This window comes from Pinus tabuliformis, chromosome X (assembly GCF_031772625.1).
Source record: "Pinus tabuliformis cultivar Carrire ecotype Pingquan chromosome X, CPIR1, whole genome shotgun sequence".
Taxonomy (NCBI): domain Eukaryota; kingdom Viridiplantae; phylum Streptophyta; class Pinopsida; order Pinales; family Pinaceae; genus Pinus; species Pinus tabuliformis.
In genome coordinates, this window is record NC_142308.1 from 1,307,405,378 (window position 1) to 1,307,422,746 (window position 17,369).

Genomic DNA, 17,369 nt, shown 5'->3' on the forward strand with positions numbered 1-17,369 from the left:
AAGCAATAGTTCTCGATAGATACAAAATTTTGAATACATAATAGAATTCATATGAACATTAAAAACATCAGGTGGATCATATTTGTAAAAAGTTAGAGAATGTAACCAAACTTCATGAAGACTATTTCTTCAACCACTGCATGTCATCTATCTTTAAGAGTCAATTGACCAACTTTAATAGGAAAAATGAACCAAAGTTATTTTTGAATTCCTGTGTAATAACTTTTTGATTCCATTGACTGCTATTTGATTAGGTATTTCCCTTACTGCAAGTCTTTCAGGAATAGATTTTGGAAGCACATGAGGACCAACTTCACATCTATAAATTCTGAAACATATCCAACACCATGTAATGTTGATGAATTTCTTTGTTGATTCTAGGTGGAGACATGCCAAAAATAAATTGATAAAAACATAACATGAAATTATCGTAAATATCATATAAATTATCTTTGTATTGACTTTTCCATATTATACAACAAAATTGATGAATGGGATCTTCACTAAAGACAAGTTTTAATTCATCAATGGAAAGGAAACTAAATCTATTACAATGTCCATTATAAAAGCTTACATGTAAAAACCTGGATCAAATCTTGGCGGGGATGATTGTGATAATTTTCAAACATTTGACAGGTTTGGTGATAAAATACCTACCCAATTGAACATTTTGGAATGGTTCATAATACCATAGACCACAGGAACCCATTCTAGCTTAAAATGTTCTAAGTTCGATTCTCCATAAAGTCTGGATCGCATTTTAACCATAAATGTGTAAGGGTTCTTGAACTGTCCAATTGAGTAGAGTTCAATTGACCTATTCTTAAAAGTTATAATCATATATCCATTCCTTTATGCATCCACCCACATCAAATTTTTGTTACTTTAATACATTCTTTTCAAAATTGGTCTTGTATTCCTTATTGAGATAAAACTCAGGGGGATTTAACTTGTACATTGACTGTAAGATTTTAGGCTTCCATGAAGCTATAACTTTGCTGGAATTATTCACTATTGGACATGTTTCAACATAAGCATGAGATTTGATCCAAATTACTATATCATAATAAGGAAACAAGGTTGGACTGGTTGCAACCTTATGTAGCTTGGTCTTCTTTATGAGTTTGAAATTCTCTAAATTAGAGGATGAGTCATCTTCTTAGCCATTTCCCTCTGCGTTTCTCCATCCATCATTTCCAAAAAATTCATTCATCTCCTCCCATGACATGGATCTTGCAGATTGCATCCTGAATGTAGTATTAAAGAAGATATATGAATTAGGGTTATTCTGCTCAAATGCTTTAGATTTTGGCTCCATTACTTTTAGCTTGGTTTTGATATTTTGAACAAAAAGATTAGTGGCTTTAAATTTTCCTTTTTGACCCATTATCCCTATGTAAGGGACGACAAAATTGTTTTTCTACAAAGTAAATTGTTTGGGCATTTGGTATAGCCTAGGGAAGAAAGTCAACATCCCTTTTAACCTAAATGTAAGAGATAGGTTGTTGGTAATAGGCTAGCCATTAGAATAGACTCACTTAAGAGTGCAACAAATATCCTTTGTTCCAGAGAGTCAACATGTCAACTTGTGAGACTTGAACCTAGGTGGGGAGGATAACAACTATTCTACCCAACCACCCAAGCTAAACTCAATTGGATAAGGACTACAAAATTATTTAAGCAAACACATGTATTAGTTTTCATGCAAAAGAAAGATTTAACTTTTACTGATACTTACCACAAAAGATGATATCCTTCAGCCAACACAATTTCTTTGAAGAAAAATCAACTATTTTCAACACTGGAAGTGAAACAAATCCTCTACATATAAAATTTCATTCAGCGTGTGAAGGTTTCTATGTGTTTCTTCAATGACATGCAAAAAAATCCCAAAAATTCACCAAGTATAGATATTTTTGGCACCTGGGGAAAATCATTAATGATCATCACATACGAATTAATTACCTACCTAATTGTCTTTTTAGGATTAAAGATTGGAACTCCAGGTATCAAGTTGTTGTAGCTAAAACATCCCCCCTCTCTTCATAATAAAATGAAATCCTCTATGTAAAATTTACTCCCTCTATGTTTGATTTGTTTTGATTTTTCTTTCCAAATTTTTGTTACTCCACTACATGTGTTTCTTTCGCATTTTCGTGACATCTCTTGCTTTGCTAATTTGTATATAGACTTTGAAAAATAACACCATATAGGTTTTCTTTTTGTTTTCATTAGATTTTATTTGTTTTATTACCCTCTCTTTGCATGAAAACATTGATGACATTAGTGTCAAGAAGGCAACGTCACATATTCTGTTATCACATCACCCATATTCTGCATAGGGATTTTCATGTAGCTCATGGTTTAAAAAACATTTCTTAGGAAACCTACAAATATTCATTCAAGTAAAGGAGAAATATTCATTCAAGTAAAGGAGAACCATTAATAAACATTGTAAATATATAAAGAAATGTTTTAAAAAAATATTTTTAGTATTTTGTAAATTATATTAATATTGTAAATATTTAAGCTTATGAAATTACACAATTACCTTAATTTATTGTTGATGGTGCTAGACCCACTTACATTCAAGGGATCTCCCCAATATGAAGTCCCAACTAGACCTCACATCGTTTGGTGTAGGAGTCCCATCCAGCATGATGGCCTGCTTTCCATTATCTTAAAGATATGCCCTAACTCTTGCTTGTCAACACATGAAAGTGGTTCACTTAGTCTTCCAAAAGTGAGGTTTGTGTGTCGAGTGAGTGCTTAGTGTACCTTGTGTCTAAGTTCTTTCAATACAGAGGGAGAAGGGAGAGTGAGTCTCAAGTCGAGAGGGAATAGTCCCAACTCAGGTAGAGACACAAAACACAATAGGATCTATGCAACTTCCGGAAGAGTAGTCCACACGGATGCGGCAATCACAAACACAAAGTGAATAGATAGAATGTATAACACCCAGTGGAGTATTCCACACAAGTGCGATGGTCGTTATAACACGTTTACAAGAATGAGTTTGTCTAGTGTCTAACGGAGTAGTCCACACAGGCGAGACAATGATAACAACTGATACAACACATTTCCAACAGTGTATGCACTAAAAAAACCAAAAATAGTTCAACTATCTTAGTACAAGTTAGAGAAACATGCATTACAAGTGTCCAAAGAATAGCCTTACAAATGAATACATTACATGTGTGAAAACGTGTTCGCCTATTAATAGGCTTCTGAATTAAGCATAATTTCCAAGACACATTCATACACCATACATCACTAACCCTAGTAGTGGGGCATTGGAGCCATTGTTCACTCCTCAAAAAAAATACTATAGACTCTTAAGGCTTTGTGGGAGGAGCCAAGGTGAAAAAGTCTTTTGCATGTACAAATTAGGGGTATACATAGTCAAGGGTGAACTTGACCCTTGTGACCCTTCGACTTCCCTCATGATTGTTTGACTTACATGACTCTTCAACTGACATGACTCTTCAACTTCATATGTGGCTCTCTTAGAGTTTCACGTTACATTACATTTATTACAACATGTATGGACCATAGTAGTGATGTAGTTGAGCGAACTCATGACATGACTCGACATGAAACTACTGGTATATACATGCTAATGGTGGGGTCCATGTCGAGATGTTGTGCTACTGAGTAATGAGTGTGCTCTTGGTGTATCATAGCTTCACCTCTTCATGAAAAGGTGTGTGGAGTCTTCGATGGTCTTGGTGTTCACTTGATAATGCATGTGCATGTATCTGCTTCGTCAGATACTTGGTATGCTTCATGTGTTCATCCATTCGCGAATAATTCTCCTAGCATGTGCTCCTTGTTCATCTCGTTCGTCGTCACGCCATGTCTCATTGATGTACATGTCTCTACAATCACTCATGACAAGATAACATCAAATCCAGAAATCCCCTAGTATAACATGATGCATTATCTTTTGTTTTCGGGTGCAGGTGACTGGGAGAGAGGAAAAGGCTCTAAAACTGCACAGAGCACATTTTAGGCCGGGATGAGAGGCTCTAGAGAATTTTCGGGAAAAACTGCGTAGAGGTCACTAATAGGAAACGTTGAGCAGTCTAGGACAGCAGTGACATCTGTGAGATATGGCTCAGCTGGGGGGAAGAATTGTGCAATTTTTCCAGAGAAGGAAGTGAGGGCAATAGGAGGCATTGGTAGTGAAAACTACACAGTTTTCTAGAGGAGGCTGGGATCAAGCTGTGGGAGCTTGCTGGTCATAAATATGCAGTTCTGACCAGCAGTTAAGCAAGACATGATTGTGTAGTTTTTGGGCTGAGTGGAGTGATGGGCGGTAGGTGGACTGTAATGGAAACTATGAAATTTTCACAAGGAGTGGAGAGCAGGCCAATAGGGGGACTACTTGGTAGAACTGTGCAATTTTCTGGTATAGTGCAGTGACAGGCAGAGGGTGCCTGTCCCTCATGTTTGCATAGTTTCTTTAGGTAGTAGAGGTAGGCAGGTTGGACAACTACTACATAGTTTTGGAGATGAGTGAAGCCCTGGGCCACTGCTCAAGTCAAATTTTTCGGTTGACTAGCAGGAGGCTTGATGGATAGGCTTGCAGGAAGCACAGACCCAGATGACTTCTTAGGAAACTTTTGCGATGTTCTAGGTGACAGCCAGCTGGGTTGATTCAAGAATTGTGTAGTGTAGACTACCTAGAGGGAAACCTTAAGCTCTGTACAATTATGGGAAACATTTCTTGGTCACTGAGGGCTGATACTGCGCAGTATAGCTCAGTGGAGGTATGGCTAATGGAGGGTGGTCTGGTCGACAGATATTTAGAAAAATGGTTAAGTGTGTAAGTGAGTGGACTCGTGTATGCATGACCTTGGGAACACACACTCAACATGACTTGACAATAAGACAACTCGACAACAAGACACCTCAAGCCACAAGACAACATATGCTCAGCATGACCCTCTGCGAGACTTTCTAATGGTGAAAGAGACAAGCGTGACACTTGGGATGGAACTTCGGATGACCGTGACGACACTTGGGCGACAGTGATTACAAAGTTTTGTGTGAGTGTGAGGAGTGTTTACATAGTTGAAACAACTCATGCAAACAAAGACAAACCTTCGATATCACCAGAACAAGGTCACAAGAATGACATAGCAATCAACATGCCAAAGATGATAGTTGGTCAAACAAGCGAAAAGGAAGAAAAACATGTAGAGGAAATGCATGAAATGACTTTTTGTTTGCACACATGAATGTTACTGAAGACAATATGATATGACAATGAAAAGAAATCTTGAAAACTAAACTAAGAGGTGTACTTCAAAAGGTGTTCTTTACTTAGCATACTTACCCTCAAGATGATAATCCATCTGACAAAGTTTGCATGTGGTCCTGATCTTTTCCATAACCTGGTTTATTGTTCCTTCTCCTCAACTACCTGAGAGTGATCTAGCATGTCATATTTTCCTCTAATCATTGAGAGATAGATTTGCGTAATTTCAATGGATAGTGACTATTGTCGGGATGATCTATATAGTTTTCCATAGCAAGGATGGGTTGTCTTCTCTACGCAATTTTGTGAAAACAAGGTTGTTGGCCTGCTCTATGTAATTTTTTAGAGCAAGGCTAGGTTGTTAGGAAAACACTGCGCAATTTTGAGATGCAAGACACTGCCGTGAGATGAGGTCCTAGTAGGACACCTCTGTACAGTTTCTAAATGAAGGGCAGTCGGAATGCTTTACGCATTTTTGGATAGCAGTGTTGGTTGTCTGACTTCTCTACGCATTTCTGGAGAGTAGTGTTAGCTTCCTGACTGCCATGGGGGCTTCACTCAGTAAACCTCTTACATATCATGTGCGATCATGGAATATTAAACAATACCCTTAATTTGAGTACATATTGGAAAATACCTCTAAAAATCATATTATTTAACCCCCTACCAATATAAACCCAATACACCTCCCCGATTTAAAAAACCCATCTTTCACTAGATATTGTAGGTATCCATTTCTTCATTAACATTTTTTATACCCCTTTACATTTTTTCATTAACTTTGAACTCCATCTTTTATACCCGTCAATATAAAAACCCTTTACCCCCAATATATTATGTCAATTTCCCCTCATTATATATACCCCAATATGAACCCACGTGCTATGGTATTTCTCCCGCAGTGAAGCCCCCATGTTGACTGCTCTACGCATTTTTGGAGAATAGTGCTGGCTGGGAAACTAAGGGACAACACTGCACAGTTTTTGAACACAATGGGTTCCGACTGGGGAAGGACACTTGAGGAAATCGTTGCACAGTTTTGGATGCCAAGGGAGGCTGGGGTTTCTGCACACTATGCAGTTCCAGCAGACGAGGGAAAAATATTAAGTGTTGCATAAGCAAAGTGCACAGTTCCGAGAAGCTGTATGAGGCTAGGTTGCTCGGGAAATTAGCTAAGTGTGAGATCAATGAAACAGATGTAAACAGTGATAAGACTCGAATATGATCGCATAAAAATGCTTAGTGATACAACGTAGACCATCCAGAACTTATAAATCATACTATGCTTAATGCAACAACCTTCGCGACAAGAGTTCGTGAAGTGAGTGTGAAACATGTCTATGTAATGAAAACAACTCATGTACACACGATTTCCCTTGAAGCAAAACAACATTCCCTTTTCATTACAAACAACAATCTCTATGCCTAAAGATGACACATGCTACATAAAGATGAGAACATGAACAACTCTTAAGCTCAAGGAGGTAAGCATGAGATCATCAACATACTAACAAGTGACCAAGGAACGATCAATCGTAGGATCCAAGGGAGGCTCTGAAATTTGCATGTGAGCCAAAATTTTGGAGGGTGGTTGTAGCCATTACAACATTGGCGACACGCTGTTAGAAATCCAACTCTTTATATGGACCTTGTTTTGTGAAAAGTGAGTCTAACCCTTCTGAAAGTATTATTCGATTCTTTAATCGGGATGGCTTCCGCACTAGCTTGTGTGAAAGATGTAGTCCCTACCATTCTCTTGATCGATAAATGCAAATTCCAAGCCAAGTCAACTAAGTTGTTTCGATTTGGGATGAGGAGTATATGGGTGCACAAGTAATATAACTGTCAGAGTTTAAGTTTCATCTCTGGTGTTGCTCCGCTACCAGCAGGCCTAGACAGTAGCCCGGCGGACTCACACAAGAGCACAAGCATCACTCCACTGTGAGCGAGCCTGGTAAGTACCCCAATGAAGTTACTTGAATCACCTCTCTGTGCAGGAATCCTTTCTCTTCTCTTTCCTGATTTTATTTTTCTTTTTCATTTTCAAATAATTGTGCATAGGCAGTTATTTATTTCAGAGACAAAAGAGGGATCCCGACTTACTGAGAGCAAAAGAGGTTTTTCCTTCAGAGAAGTATATTATATATACCTCTGACATACTTTTTAAGGTTTTCCCCCTCACCTTACTCTACTTCACTAAGTTGACAAGGGTTAACCTAAAGGGCCAAATAGAGTAGGCAGTACTAGTTATTAGTGCAAGCGTTGTGTTTTTACCAAGACTCACTCTAAATAGAATGTATGTTCCATTAGGGTATCATCGACTAAAGACAACAAGCTCTTCATAAAGAGAGAGGAAACAGATAACCAGATGTTGATCGCTATACAAGTCCTATTAGATTTTCCTGGCTTATCTCGAGATCCAAACACTATTTCATGTGAGGCTAACCTACGAATATAAACAAGCAAAGAAAAAAAAGCAAAAAGTGGAAGTAAAGCGAAAGAAAAACAAGTAAGAAAATCAAGCATGCAAGCAAACCAAAACATATAAGCAAGAAAACAAACATGCAAACCAGAAAGAAAAGCAAAGCATGAAAGTAAACACTACTCCTACTCCTACGCTAAACAGTGGAGCTTACATGAAATGAAATTTCCAATGAATCCATCGTAAGTGTACGTGACTTGCAACCACAAAGATACAAGCAATTAAAACATATAAAAAATAGTGTGCAACAAAAAATACAAAAACTTAAAAATATTGCACACAAGAGAGAAGGTCTTGCCTATGGGCAAAGAGATGTGTCACAACCACCCAACACACATGTTTACCTCTTCGATGACTAACATTTTTCAACAAACCTTAGAAGCCCCTTGCGAGTGTGTGTTTATCTGCACCAAGTTTCTTAGCAAGTGTGATGAAGGATTGAAGCTTGTTACTTGCAGCATGACTTGCCAAGTAAGATTGTTCCAGTCATTCAGTGGTTGAATCATAAAATTCGTGATGGTTAGTTTGAAAGACTCGTGATCTTTGAAAAGATGGATTTCTAGTTCGAGAGAGGGGATCATGATGGGAATGTGGTATGGATAGATAGATCTAATCATTCTCATTGGTCATGTCAAGACAATGAGAACCTACCATATACTTCAGCGCAGGCTGAAGTGCCTCACTTGCTTGACAGAAGTCCGAGGAGAAAGATGTTAAATAGTGAAGATCATAGTGTGTGAACCTGTTGTGGTCACCAACAACCCCCCCTTTCTTCATTTGACATTAGCAATAACGTCAAGCGAAGAGGGGACCCTGAACGAAAATCCCAAAAAAAATACTTTTTCTAAAGTTTTTGTATTTCTCTCCCTAAGGCTCGAATCGCATCGCAAAGAAAGGCCGAAGCATAACTCGAGCGCAAAAAACAAATACTGCGAAATTGCGATGCGAATTTCATCGCTTTCGCATACCTCACACGCGCCCCTTAAAAGAAAAACCTTCGAGCAATGCGATCGCCGATATGCGATATCGCAAATCGCAAGCATTACGCTATACGACGTGAACATTAAACGAGAACTTGCGATATTTGCGATTTGCGATTTGCGATCTGCGATGGCGGCGATCTGCGATTTGCGACCTGCGATCTGAAAAGACTTACCACACGATAGACCCATGCATTAAGCGCGCGCCTTGAAAGAATTTAATGACCGCATGCTTAGGTATCTAGGAATGATTGCGTTACATTTATCGAAGAGTCAAGTGATGATGGATGTCAGAATTATGCATTCATTAGAGATTAATGCTTTCACGTCAAGTCTTTTCATTTCACTTCTCCTTTGCGTAAACTGCAAGACACGCAACTGATATAAGTTTATATGCAGGAAACATCTGAAGGAAAGAGGAAAGCGCCAATCAGCAAAGAGAGAATGCTTTCGCAAAATGGATGCCGCATGCAGCAGAACTGCGGATTCCAGGCTATCAGCCAACCGGCACTGATGAAATTAGACTATCCAGGACTCAGCGTCAAAGGCGCACAAAAGCAGCGTATTCAGAAAAGATCCTGAAGCTAAGACTTAGTGAAGCAGAGAAAGAAGCGCATGAGAAGGAGAACGCTTCAGGGAAACCTGGAACAAATAACGGAAGAAATTCTCGACACAGGGAGTTGCCCATGCAGCACGACTCTTAACCCACTCAGTCATTCGCACGACCGGAAACCGAAAACGACAACAACAAAATCAGTTCGAGAAGAAACTGGGACACGCTAAGTATACACACAGCGAATACACCCAACTAGAGAAAGGTTTTCGAAAATATCTTCTGGTCTGCCGGAAGGAAGTGCCAGCTCCTACTATTTCCACTTTTATCTCCCGAGTGAAACAAGAAGGCGGCTAGCCGACTCTTCCCAGGAAAGCATTACACTGTTGACAGCACTAAAGAGAATGTACAGAAACGGTCAGAAATTAGATTTTAAGTTTAGAAATAAAGTTGCTTTTACTAAAAGGGCGGTCATTTGAGGCTGATTCCCTAATTTCATGTAATTAATATTGATTAGTTAGTAGTATTTAACCCTTCTCATGGTTTTTGGAGAAGGGTCCGGAAATCTGTCAAAAAACTTATCCTCAAAACATGCACTTCTGTACCCTCAGAGGAGGTTTTTGATGAATGGATGGATCGAGATTTATTTATGTTTGCATTTTAATATCTGTTACTGATCACTACAACAAAACCAGCGATTTGCGCCAGATTTAGCGCCAGATTTTAGTGCATTTTTTTTGTAATTGTGATGAGCAACCTGGCGCTAAATCTGGCTCTATTGTACAATTTTTAAAGCGTCCTTTTTTGCACCTGATTTTGCATCCTTTTTCACGCTAGATTTTGCATCATTTTTTACACCAAACTATGCATCATTTTTTGCGTCAAATTTTGAACCAAGATTTGCATCTTATTTTATGACAGGTTTTGCTTCTGGTTTTGTGTCATTTTTTGCATCTATTTTTCATTCTCTTTTGCTTCCTATTTTGTGTCATTCTTTGCTTCCATTTTTGCACCATCATTTGCATCAAGTTTACACTGTATTTTGAATCCAATTTAACGTCTTTTTATGCATCCATTTTGTGTCAGTTTTTGCATCTAGTCTTACGCCAGGTTTTGTATCTAGTCTTACACTAGTTTTTGCTTCTATTTTTGCACCAGCTTTGGTGCCTATCTTTGCACCATGTGTTGAATTTGATTTAGCACCAAATTTTGCATCCATTTTTGTGCCCATTTTTGCATCTTTTTTTGGACCATTTTTTACATCCACATTTACGTTTGATTTGTCTCCATTTTTCCCATCTCATTTTGCACCATATTTTGCGTCATTTGTTTCATCCAATTTTGCATCATTTTTAACACCATCTCTTGCATCTAATGTTACATCATTTTGAGCATCCAAATTTGCATTTATATTTGCATCTTATGTTGAGTCATGTGTTGTGTCCACCTTTGCATCTTATTTTGTGTCTAATGGTACATTCAATTTAGAGCCATTTTTTACATCTACTTTTGTATTTGTTTTTGCACCAAGTTTTGCATCCAATTTTAAGCTATTTTATGCCCCTTTTTGCACCATTTTTTTGTGTCTACTTATGTCCAATGTTGCACCATTATTTACACCGACTTTTTCATCCAATTTTGCATTTTTTGGTGTCTAGTTTTACATCGTTTTCACCATCCAAATTTGCATCTTTTTTTGCCTCATTTTGTGTCCACATTTGCATATAATTTTGTGTTTGAGTTCGAGCTTAAATTTGCATGTGATTAGGAATCATTTTTTACATCCAATATGGCATCCTTGGTTTCACCTTTTTTCAGCCCCATTTTGCATCTTGTTTTATGTCTTTTCTTACATCTTTTTTTTTTCCTTTTTTGCACCCAAGTTTGCATCCCAAATTTACACCATTATTTGCATCATCATTTGGCATATTAATTTGTAACGTTTTTGCTTCTTTTTAACGCTCAACTTTACATCTTATTTGACATCTAGTTGTTGTCTTTTTTTGCATCTAATTTGGTGCCCATTTATGTGTCCTTGTTTTTGCCCAATTTGATATCCTTTTGTATGCCATGTTTTGTTCCCTTCTTTGTGTCAACTATTGCACAATTTTTCACTTCTAATTTAAAACACTTTGTATGTCAATTGTTTGCATTTTGTATTAATTCCTAGTTTAACACCCAATTTTACTTTCAATTTTGCATCCATGGTTACATCCGCATTTGACTTCTTATATAGAGTATATTTTTCTTTACATATATGACCCCCTTTCTAGATTCATAGTGAAATATATGATAGTTTCTAAATATCATTAAAGCAGATATCACAATTCAAAATCATTTGTAAAGAAATTTAAGAGAAATTGACAACATCCATCCAAAAAAATAACAATGTGTCATTAACAATTTTCAAAACATGTATAAAATAGCAACATAATACTAATAAAATCAGTATTATTTTTAATCAAAACAAGTAAAATTCAAATATGATTAACAAATCAAAATATTTCATGAATATCGTTATTCTACGATAAATTAACAACATACATAAATCAAACTCATCGTATGATTACAAAATCAAAATGTCTCATTGATATAGGGTAAATTCACAACACCCATCTAAACATAACAATGTCATTCTACACAATAATTTCTTCATAAAAAACAATGCATGTGCATGCCTAGCTACCACCACCAAGATCATCCTCATGATCATCTTGACCATCCTCATTACTCTGATCCACATCATCACCAACACCGCAACTATCATCATCTTCTCCTCCTTCACCACCATCATCCTCATCCTCATCCTCATCATCTCCTGATATATGTTGAACATAATTTGGATCATCGTCTTGGCAATCATTACCTATAGCATTCTGACAAAAAAAATCAATATTACATGTTAGTATTAATTACATAACACAACGCATGTTTTTGTTATACAATGTTAACCATAAAATGAGGTAAGATATAATATCTAATAGTACTAAAAAATAAAATGAAAATATGGTTTAAAAGTATATTGGAAATCCAACTAAGATTACATACCATAGAGTCCATCCAAACAACAAATTCAACCCATCTCTTTTGCTGCAGCACCTCCTTTTCCAAATGATTTGGAGGTCTTCCATATTTTAGTTCCTATCAATCAGTAAATAGGGAGAAATTAGATAACAATGACTTTCTTCTAGTACAAAATTTATTAAAAAAATATCACATGTTTAATATACTTACAAAGGTTGTTATCAGTGCTTTTAAACCTTTATGGCCACTACGATGAGTGACTTTTGTCTTGGTTAACCTCGCCTTGGATGCCTTGTCCTTAAACATAAACCAATTCAATTTATTTTCACACAAATACATGTCTAAGATACTTATAAGTATTAATACATTCTAAATAATGTTTAATGAAAAATTCAATACCTGAATGCTCTCATTGTCGGCTTTTCTTTGTGCATCCAACTTCTCATATGATTTTACAAGTTCTTTCCATACTTTAAAAGGTATGTCAATAGGTCTTTGTTTCAGTGTTTGATCTTGAGGCATTTTTTTAATTTTTCTTGTTTGGTTAAAAATTTTGGTTAAAAAAAACCGAACAAGTAATTCACATCAATGGCATGGGGACTCTATGGATATGTGTAAAAAAATGGCTATAAAGAAAACATCCAAAAAACTTATGAGCTCTCCCTTTGATGGTCACCTGGGGCATATGGCTGGAAAGGAACAACTCCATTTTCGAAAATCAAGGACAATCCTCTCTCAAAGTCCTTCCTAATATTTGCTCCAAATGTCTTAAAATGAAAAACAAAATTCAAACGTCATCCTTAAACATCTCCCTTAAATATAACGTTGGACCATAAATTCTTCACTTTTATTGTTATCGGCTCTGGAATGATTTTTCTATATGCAATTATATAATGAAATATGTGTGCACTAATGAAAAAACATTGAATTTCATTTTTCATAATCACAAACAATGAAAAAAGAATCACACGTAACTAGCATCATTTTGGAAATTTTATATTTATTAAAAATCTTTAACATGTTTTCCTCCCATATCTCATAAAAAGGTGTGAAATTTTTTATATACTCTCCAATAAGCCTAAGGATCACATACCTTTTAGAACTTTGCATTACCATTATATGTTTCTCCTTGAAGATATATAATATGTTTCTTCTTTAACAAAAACGCTCTGATCGAAGGATGGTAATGTATTCATAGAAGTCACTGCAAAAAATCATTTGGATATGAGGATTTTCAAGATTTCAATGGAAATCTGGATGTGGGATGCGATGTTACGATGTGGGTCGAAGAGATTGAGCTCTTTTTTTTTCTGGATTATGGGATTTGAATGCAGGAGTTGTTTCTATGGATGATAAAATTATGAGATTGAGGATTGTGGTCTTTGAATGCAGAAATTGCTTCTTTGGATGATAAACTTGTGCTTTTTTAATAAACAGTTGTGGGGATTCTCCTAAGTTTTTATTGATTTCTCTTTTGTGTATCATTCTTGTCATTGTCAACCCCATTATCATATCAATGTCTAGGATGAGAAAGACAGGGATGGGATCAGTGAGGGCTCAATGTCTTTGTTGTCATCAGAGTCCAGGTCGGTTGATGGCAGTGAAATGGAAGGGTAATCCCCAAGGTGGTTTGTTGACGATGATCAGACATGACACAAAATGAGGCGTGGGCTCGTTCTGAAGACCAAGTGAGTGGATTCCTTTGATGTGGAGGCCATGGACGTGCCCGGTGTTCATAAGGGCCATGATAAGGACCTTTCATTAGGACGGACGCTCGACTTGGCATTCCAAACACTTGGAGTGGTCTATGGAGATATGGGTACCAACTCCTTGTATGTTTTCACTAGTGTATTCATCCAAGCTCGTACCAAAGGAGAGGAAGATGTTTTGGGTGCATTAGCTTTAGTGATGTACACAATAGCCCTCATCCCTTTGGCTAAATAGGTGTTCATTATGCTCAAAGCCAATGACAATGGTGAAGGGGGGACATTTTCCTTGTACTCTTTGATTTGCACATATGCGAAGGTCAATCTGCTCCCCAACCAACAACCATCAGATGAAAAAAATTCCAATTTCAAGCTCAAGTTGCCCACCCCGAAACTGGAAAGATGATTAAGAATCAAAGAAAGCCTTTAGAGAAGTACAAAATTGAAGATCCTACTGCTACTCTTGTTTCTCATGGGTACTTCCATGGTAATTGGGGATGGCATACTTACACCTGCAATATCAGTCATGTCTGTTGTTAGTGGCATGCAAGATGAAATATCTAGCTTTACGGAAGACACAGTGGTCATTGTCTCAATCATATTCCTGATGATCTTGTTCAGCATAAAACAGTTTGGTACAAGCAAAGTAGGCATGACATTTTCTCTGGCACTCATGATATGGTTTTTCTCTATTGGTTCTTTTTTACTTTACAATATTATTTAACATGACATGACAATTTTAAGGGCATTCAATCCTGTTTATATCTATTACTTGTTCAAGAGGAACATTATCAAAGCATGGATGTCCCTAGGAGGTTGCATGTTATGCATAATAGGAGCTGAAGCTATGTTTGCTGATTTGGGTCACTTCTCAGTAAGATCCATCCAGATAGCCTTCACATGTGTAGTATTCCCATGCCTACTATTGGCTTACATGGATCAAGTTGCATATCTTATGAAGCATCCCTCTGTGGTGGAGAACGTATTCTCTGCTTCAATTCCAGATGGTTTTATCTGGCCAGTCTTCGTGATAGCTAGTGTTGTTGCCATGATTGCAAGCCAGGCAATGATCTCAATAACAATTTCATCTATTAAAATGTCCATGGCCCTAGGATGCTTTCCCAGATTGAAAATAATTCACACATCCCGACGGTTCATGGGTCAGATCTACATTCTTGTCATCAACTGGGTTCTAATGATAATGTGTGTCTTGGTATGTGATTGTTTTAAGAGCACGGTCGAGATATCAAATGCATATGGCATTGCAAAGGTAGAGATGATTATGGTGACTACAAGCCTAGTGACTCTTGTCATGGTTCTTATATGGGCAAAAAATATATTCCTTGCGATTGGATTTCCTGTTCTATTTGGATCAACTGAGCTAATTTATTTTTCTGCAGTTTTGATGAAAGTGGGGGAAAATGGTTGGATAAATGGTTTTTGCCACCTGCTTCCTTCTTGTGATGTACATTTGGAACTATGGAAGTGTTCTGAATTATCAGGAGTTGTATATCTTGTTGGTCACGGAGATGTCAAGGCTAGAAAGGATTCATGGTTTCCTAAGAAACTGGTTATAATCTACTTCTATGCTTTCATGAGGGCAAACTGCAGGGCAGGCCCTGCAAGCCTCAATGTACCTCACACCAATCTCTTGCAAGTTAGCATGACATATACTGTCTAACTTGAAGGTTTCCATGAATCAAACATGCTGAATGTTTTTCAAGGACCAAGTCACAACATCAATATGGTGATGGATAACAAAGATTTCCTTGAAGGTGGCAGAGATGAAGTGAATTTTAATGTGAAGTTAATAATCATAAGTTTTGTTGTCGACCAAGATCTTCATTACTTAGTCCTTGATTTTGTTTGATAGAGAATAATAGCCATTCCTATGATTAATCACTGATATTTATGAACAAAGACACCATTCTTTTTTCAATGAAGATGATAGGTGGTATTTTATATGCATGGTTAAGCCTAAGATAAGCCATGTTTTCTACATAAGAAAGTTATATTAAGTTATATCCATGAAAATCTGTGTTGCATGGGTACCTGCACCCGGGGGTAGGGTTCTCGAACCCGTCCCGGGTTCCCGCACCCAAGTACCGGATTCGGGTACGGGTTCTTCCCAGACGAACCCAGAAGAACCGTGTTCTTCCATGAAGAACCGGCTTCTTCAAAAAAAAAAATTTGGGTTCTTTTCCTTTAACGGGTTCTTGGGTTCTTGGGTTCTTCGGTTCTTCGGGTTCTTCGGTTCTTCGGGTTCTTCGGGTTCTTCGGGTTCTTCGTGTGCTTGGGTTCTTGGGTTCTTCGGGTTCTTCGGGTTGGGTTCTTTGGGTTCTTCGGGTTCTTTGGGTTCTTCATAAAAAAACTATATTAAAAATTTAATTTTCAAATAATTTTTTTTTATTGAAATTTAAAAAATGATATGCCCAATGTTGCATGGCCCATTGATCTATGCAACAAAGGTTTTATGTTGACCTAACAGGGGAATGAACTCCAGTGGGCCCAATTTTGGGCTATACAATATTTTTTGTTTAATAACAGAAATGATAATTTGAATAAATTATTTAAATAAGCAACCTTACTATGGGCCAGTGACACAAAGAACAATAAACTTAGAAATCTATTTTGCTGAACAAAAGAAACAAGCTTGGAGAATATTGTTACTCTAAAGATTCAACTTCAACTTCATATGACACAAAAGATGGGGTGTTAACTTACGATATTTAGCCAAAGTAAATCTGATAGGAATGACTAACTTGGAAAGTAAACAACTGGGCTCCCAATGCCATTTAGCGGCCAGCCTTTCATGAAACAAACAATGCAACCTTGCAGGTAGTACATTCCCACAGTGCAAGTTGTTTATGAATAGCATAAGGAAGCACTGCAAAACTGGTTTATGTAGACCTTCTGTGTTCAGTCCTCCTGTCTATCTGTTTTATACAATTTGACAGCAGTATTAACTGATACTCACATGGGGACCAACATGAGAAGCCATAAAAATTCAAAATGATTAAGCACTGAGAGAATTCTTTCTGCTCATACAGACCTGTAAAATGTCATCAAGATTAGAAAGGGAATGACATATATCAGGAAGATCATAGATCACAAATTTCACCCTAATCTACACTGTTTGTTGTTTCTGAAGTGAGGTTGTTTTGCTTTCCAGTGAGAAGATATACTTGAATTCTGAAAGGATATGTTATAATGCTGATACTACTTGTGACTGCACAGAGAGGCCCTGAGTCACTGAACAGCCACCATTCTTCTGTGGAAAACTGGCTTCTGTATGAAGGGGTGTTACCTGCAACAATGCCTATGGACAATCCTGCAGAAAAATGGGCTCTGCTTGAAAGGT

General features: G+C 37.2%; 1 protein-coding gene and 1 pseudogene across 1 annotated transcript; one reads left to right on the plus strand and one right to left on the minus strand.

Annotated features, from left to right (window-relative positions):
• Positions 1-11,805: 11,805 nt before the first annotated feature.
• LOC149144872 (uncharacterized) lies at positions 11,806-12,906 on the minus strand. Its single transcript, XM_089450159.1, has 3 exons — positions 12,513-12,906; positions 12,327-12,419; positions 11,806-12,154 (listed from the first exon to the last, which is right to left on the minus strand). Exons 1-3 carry the CDS (start codon positions 12,639-12,641, stop codon positions 11,957-11,959), a joined length of 420 nt encoding a protein of 139 aa, XP_089306285.1. The 5' UTR covers positions 12,642-12,906; the 3' UTR covers positions 11,806-11,956.
• Positions 12,907-13,842: 936 nt separating this feature from the next.
• On the plus strand, positions 13,843-15,692 carry LOC149144873 (putative potassium transporter 12 pseudogene; annotated as a pseudogene).
• The last annotated feature ends 1,677 nt before the right edge of the window (positions 15,693-17,369 follow it).

What these genes read in the sequence shown, in the direction of transcription:
- LOC149144872 (XM_089450159.1), bottom strand. Translation starts at nt 12,641, where the DNA reads ATGTATTTGTGTGAAAATAAATTGAATTGGTTTATGTTTAAGGACAAG. An exon ending in AAGCACTGATAACAACCTTT is followed by an intron (nt 12,420 to 12,512) that starts GTAAGTATATTA and finishes ACTGATTGATAG; the next exon opens with GAACTAAAATATGGAAGACC. An exon ending in TTGTTTGGATGGACTCTATG is followed by an intron (nt 12,155 to 12,326) that starts GTATGTAATCTT and finishes TTTTTTTGTCAG; the next exon opens with AATGCTATAGGTAATGATTG.